A 6382-nucleotide genomic window follows, 5' to 3' on the forward strand; every position below is an offset into this window, starting at 1 on the left:
TGTGGGCTTATAACACGTTGAGATAATTACGATTAATTTTAAAGGCATGAAAACATTTCTACCTTTTCATTCCAATTAATTTTTGAAAATGACTACCCTCAGAAAATTCTATAAAATATCTGAAGTGTATTGTTATGTCAAGTTGTTGCTCCATGCTCCTAACCTAACCACCTCTTCACTTGAGTTAAGAGGAACATAGTACTGTAGCTATTTTATTTTTTTTAAGATAGTGTCAGGCTATGACTTTACGAAGGCTACGTTTGAAACGGTGATTTGTAGCCTTCTGGCTGTCGTTTCTGTTGCTTCCTTTTTGTTCAGGCCCATGGGGGGGGGGGGGGGGGGGGAGGGCAGATTTTTGACCGTCCTTACATGTACGTAAACGTACCAAGTCTAACAACCGAACGCAATTTTATAGGCTTTATTAAACATTGTTGTAATGGGCAAGATTTTGCGTCGGTTCGAGAGTATGTATTTCCATTGCAACAACGAGTCCACAACAATTTGAGTTATCAGGCAAGCAAATAAGTCGGTTCTTATCTAGTATGTGATAATAATAATAATAATAATAATAATAATAATAATAATAATAATAATAATAATAATAATAATAATAATAATAATAATAATAATAATAATAATAATTAGTAGTAGTATTAGTAGTAGTAGTAGTAGTAGTAGTAGTAGTAGTAGTAGTAGTAGTAGTAGTAGTAGTAGTAGTAGTAGTAGTAGTAGTAAGTAGTAGTAGCAGCAGCAGTAGTAGTAGTAGTAGTAGTAGTAGTAGTAGTAGTAGTAGTAGTAGTAGTAGTGGTAGTAGTAGTAGTAGTAGTAGTAGTAGTAGTAGTAGTAGTAGTAGTAGTAGTAGTAGTAGTAGTAGTAGTAGTAGTGCCCCTTTTCTGATTGATTAATTGAACCTTTGTCCCTATCACCAAATTTCATGCATTCGGTAATGTATAGGGCTAATTCAAATCCAACTGCATCTTCGCATAAGTTACTTGCATACTTGATCATTCCAAGAATTATTCAGGAAACTTCATTACTTCTATTGTGACCACAGAGTTCTACGGTAGACTTCTGTGATTGTGACAATGTTCTTTAATTGTTGTTTTTAAAAAATATTGTCTCTGTTTTTACAACAACAAAAAATATGGTGGTGCCTTCGAATGCCATTTGATTTCTTTGCCACAAAAGAGACAGTGTATTCTAACAAATTTAAAAAAAAGTGTTTTCGGTTCTAGTGCGGGTTTGAGAGGAAATGTTTGATAAAGATAGTTCATTTTTGTGATTTTAAGTAGCAGGCAATTGATTTTTGAGCACATCAGTTACGGCGACATTTAAAGTAAAATTTGTTTGCATCGAAGTCTGTTGAATCTTTTCTTTGCAGGATTTATCCGTTTTCCACCCTTTGTACGCAAAGAAACTGTAACGCCGTTGTAACTGAATTTGAGTTTCCCTTCTAGTTTTACTCCATTGGACAAAAAATCAAAAGGACACAAACGTTTACACAGCATTTAAAGTAAGCTATTGGATGCAGTGTATTTACTTATTATAAAACAACTGACACCAAAACTCATATAGAATCTTTAAAAATTGTCTAATTCTTTTAAAATGGAACACCATACGAGAAATCGGACTCACCCCTCAAATTAATAACCTTCATGTCCTGCTTCCATGGGCTAACAACCTGCTTCCATGGGCTAACAACCTGCTTCCATGGGCTACCAACTTGCTACCATGGGCTAACAACCTGCTTCCATGGGCTAACAACAACAGTTGATAACAAGAAGGTTTTTAAGTCAACTGTGCATTGCCACCTGATTTATCAGGATTCACTATCATCGTTTGTTGCGTCTCAATTAACAGACATAAACAGCACCATCACAAACGCTACTAGCATCAGCATTACCACCCACACAACAATCTAAAAATGTCAGAAAACATATTATTGGGGCCATTTTTCGTGCATTGCACATGCTATGTTTGCGGTGCACCCCCATTGTCGACTGATTTTTAGGATCTCCAGTCAAATGCTTTGATCGGCTTCGAGTAGGAATATTCACGGAGATCCATTTTCAAGAAAACGTCAAACTATGATGGCTTTTCAACTTTAAAAGTGAAGATACAATTTTTTTTTTTAAATAGCATTATAGATTTTGGTCGATTTTTAATTATGCCGTAGAACTCAACTTGTTCCATTCGGCTGTATAAAAACAATTTATTTATCAATTTTGTCCAGGTACCCCCTTAAAATATGCTAAATGTTCCAGACTCTATCAGCGATAAGCGTGAGGAATTGATGGTACGTCCGTGACTAAGCATCAGAATGGTTCCTGCCATTAAAAATTATTCCGTTTCGTCCCCTTAACTATCTGTATGAAAAGGCCTGAGATTTGAGATACCCTTAGTAGGTACATGCCAAACACGTACATAGGTCAGGTCAAAAAGAAAACAACTTAATATTTATTCGATAGTTTTAATAAAAGATACGATAACTGACGCAATTTTGTCACTGACGAGGAACCATCAATTGGTGTGTTAGCCTATTTGCCTTGGCCTGACTAAATGAGGACCCTCCTACTCAGCCCCTCTTGAAATCCAGATGAGAACAGAAAAATATACTCTTATAAAAGATACAAAACAGAGTAAACGACGTTTCAGCCTTTGGTCCTTTATTTTACTATGTATTTTATGGACCTCTATATTTTGGTTGAAAAAATATACACTCGTCAGTTTGGCATTTTTACAGACAAACTCCAATTTTAAAGAAAAACTTGAAGCTTTCGTAATCGGAAAATAAGTTTGACAGCTCTTCAGCATCTGTTCAGTAATTTTCTTAAAATCTAAACTTTGACATTATAGACATTTACCGGCACGATTCAATTTGACCCTAATCTAACTTCATAATTTTACCATTTTCAGAGAGCCTTGTTAATTTAAAAAAATTATTACAATATAACGAGCGATACAATTTGAAGCTATCGAGAGGCAATAAACTTTCTCAATGAAGAAAAATTAGAAAATTAAGATCTACTTCCACTCTGACATGTAATAATGGTTGTATTGTTTGATATTAATTTTTCCATGTTCCATTAATTTAACTTTATTACCACATGACTTTTTCACATTTAATTACTATCTATCTGGCATTTATCACGTGACAAATTCACATGACCTAACGGAAAAGAAACAGAGCGTAGCGGATAAACAATATTTCAAGCCGCTGTCACAAGACTCAACACACGATACCATCTAATCAATGGATTCACGATGGCAAATAAAGCTATTTGTTTGATCTTAATTTCACTGTTATTTGTAGGCGTTGAGCTCATCTATCAGCCAACATGGGAATCGTTGGATTCAAGGCCCCTGCCTAGTTGGTATGACGAGGCAAAACTCGGAATTTTCATTCATTGGGGAGTTTTCTCTGTTCCAAGTTATTCTTCCGAGTGGTTTTGGTGGAATTGGAAAGGTGTCGCAACCCCAGCCATACTAGAGTTTATGAAAACAAACTATAGACCCGACTTCACTTATGCTGATTTTGCCGAACAATTTACAGCAGAATTTTTCGAACCAGCTCAATGGGCAGAACTCTTTCAGAGTTCTGGTGCAAAGTAAGTATTTGGGTTGTTTGTTCTTTTTTAAAAATTATTAATCTAGAATTAAAGCGAATTTGATAAAGCTTTAATGTTGATTGTTTTGTCCACTAGCTGATAATTACTGAAAGAACTGGAATGCATAACACAAGTCTCCCCAGAATCAAAGCAAGGAAGAAGCCGACATTGACATTGTCATTAATTTTAGGCTGTCATTATCCCCAGACACCTGTCTGGGGATAATGAAAATTGGTTATCCCAAGACACCTGTTTGGAGATAACGAAAAGGCTGGGCTGTCATTATCCCGAGACACCTGTCTGGGGATAATGAAAATTGGTTATCCCAAGACACCTGTTTGGAGATAACGAAAAGGCTGGGCTGTCATTATCCCGAGACACCTGTCTGGGGATAATGAAAATTCGTTATCCCCAGACACCTGTTTTTTTTAAAACTCTTTCTTCTCTCTCACACTTCCTCTCTCTCTCTCTCCTCTCTCTCATCTCTCTCTCTCTCTCTCTCTCTCTCTCTCTCCTCTCCTCTCTCTCTTCCTCTCTCTATCTGTCTTTCCTCACTCTCTCTCATCTCATCTATCAATCCACTTCTCACCATCTCTTAGGTTACCTTTTAGTACTTCTTAAGAAATTGTCATATTTGTCCCCACTCCGATCTCAAAAAGTGTCTAAAAAGAATAAATAATTAAAAAGCAAACAAACAGAAATATTCAGAGAGCGACCAAATGGTCAGAAAGAAGAGAAAAAAAAACAAACAATAATTTAAAAAAAATAAAAACAATTTTAAGAAATTCATGCTCAGAAACGGAACAAAAGGTCAAACAAAAAGGAGAAAAGAATAGACTCGCACAAAAAAAAAAGAAAAGAAGACGGAATTTTAAAAAAAACAAAGAACAGAAGACGGAATTTTTAAAAAATAAAAAAACAAGTGGCGGAACCAGGATTCGAACCCACAACGTCGATTCTGGTAAAACTTCCAGGGCAGACGACTAAACCATTCAGCCATGACACCCACTTCGAGGTCGACGCATATTGTGTATATGTAGTAACAACTGATTTAATGTTGGTTAATTTTATGTTTTTATAGATATTTTATTAACTTTCCTTATTTCTATGTGCATTTTGGAAACATTCCATATTCTGGAATGTGGATAATTGTTTAAAGGAGCGGAGTTTCAAATATATGTCTGGGGATAACGAATTTTGGTTATCCCCAGACATGATAATCACAGTGTTAATTTTAATATTTCAATTTCAGAAATACTTCAACTTCAACGACCCATCAGCATCAGCACAATTCAGATCCCAGACTATGTAGGGTTTAAAAAAAAAACAAAAAAACAAGTAGGATGTTTTATTTAATCTTGTTTGTTTGTTTTTGTTTTTTTTTGACATTCATTTTTATCTTCACCAGATATATTGTATTTGTAAGTAAACATCATGAGGGCTTCTCTAACTACAAGAGTAAATATTCCTTCAACTGGAACTCTGTGTCAGTCGGTCCTAAAAGAGACATTGTTGGTAAGAACTTTGTAGACCTTTTTTCCTCTTATCAGTCTATCAGGATGCTGCAAGTGATAAAGCACCAAGAGACTCATGACTGAGGATACTGTGCACTCTATGAGAGTTGAGAATCAAATTTCAACTTTTGTTACCACAGTCGAAGACGGTTTATTGGGGCGGCTATGTGGTCTAGTTAGTGGTATGACACTCGCTTTGGGATCGGAAGGTTCTGGGTTCGAGCATCACGCTCTGCGCATAGTTGAGTCCTTGGAAAAGGCTCATTACTCACATTCTCTCACCATAATCAGGTGTAAAATGAGTACCTGGCCGTTAACAGCATTGCCTTTGTCCGAAAAATTGTAATATCGCCTAACAGGCATCATGTCCCGTCCTACATGTTAAATGTTGCTGTTGACCAGGGGCCTCTTGTAAAGCGCTTTGAGAACATTTAGTGGGTATTGCTCTATATAAAGCTCAATTTTTTTATTTTTTTTATGGTTCCCGACAAATCGTCCCAATTAAGCGGCAACCATGAAATTGAGCAATTTTTTTCAGATTTGCCAAAGTCCATTCTGCATTTATCCGCCATAATCACTTTGCATGTCAGTTATTGCAACAACGTTTATCAAACAGTGACATTTCACGTCTAAATGAAAAACAAACAAATACCTTAATCTAATTCTAATAATGAGAGACAATGAGCAACAGATTAAGAATGCATTGTCTACCCATTTGTATTGTAGAACAAACAATGTGAGTGACAGACAGTTATTGAGTTATGGACAGTTAATCACTGGCCAGTTTAAATTGATACTCAGTATATATCTGTCCTGTCACAAAGTTGCACCAGAAAATCAAGGAAGTTGCACCAAAAGTTGAAAAAAAAGGCAAAAGTTGCACTAAATCAAAAACTGCAAAGGGGATAGATAAAAATGAATGTATTCGCATAACAGGACAACACCAGGCAACATGATGATCACACTGAAGATAGAATTGACTACTACCATACACAAAGACCACACTCAACACAGTTCATTATCATTTGTTCACTACGAGCGTGAAAACTTTATTTAAACTAATAAGGAAAAAAATTATAATGATAATAACAAAAATAAAAATTATCTATTATTATGATTATTATTATTATTATGATGATGATGATGATTATTATTATTATTATTATTATTATTATTATTATTATTATTATTATTATTATTATTATTATTATTATTATTATTATTATTGATGATTATTATTATCATAATAATAATTATTAT

General features: G+C 34.9%; 1 protein-coding gene across 1 annotated transcript in view; it reads left to right on the forward strand.

The window, feature by feature from the left end:
* The first annotated feature begins 2772 nt into the window (after window positions 1–2772).
* LOC144975485 (alpha-L-fucosidase-like) overlaps window positions 2773–6382 on the forward strand; it is a 14938-nt gene continuing 11328 nt past the window's right edge. Inside the window, exons 1-2 of the mRNA XM_078919613.1 lie at window positions 2773–3608; window positions 5017–5123. Of these exons, the coding sequence (XP_078775739.1) occupies window positions 3265–3608; window positions 5017–5123 (451 nt within the window). The 5' untranslated portion in view covers window positions 2773–3264. The remainder of the gene's footprint in view (window positions 3609–5016; window positions 5124–6382) is intronic.

Source organism: Berghia stephanieae, chromosome 6 (genome assembly GCF_034508935.2).
Source record: "Berghia stephanieae isolate SIO BIC M18660-M18661 chromosome 6, UCSD_Bste_1.3, whole genome shotgun sequence".
Classification (NCBI taxonomy): Eukaryota; Metazoa; Mollusca; class Gastropoda; order Nudibranchia; family Aeolidiidae; genus Berghia; species Berghia stephanieae.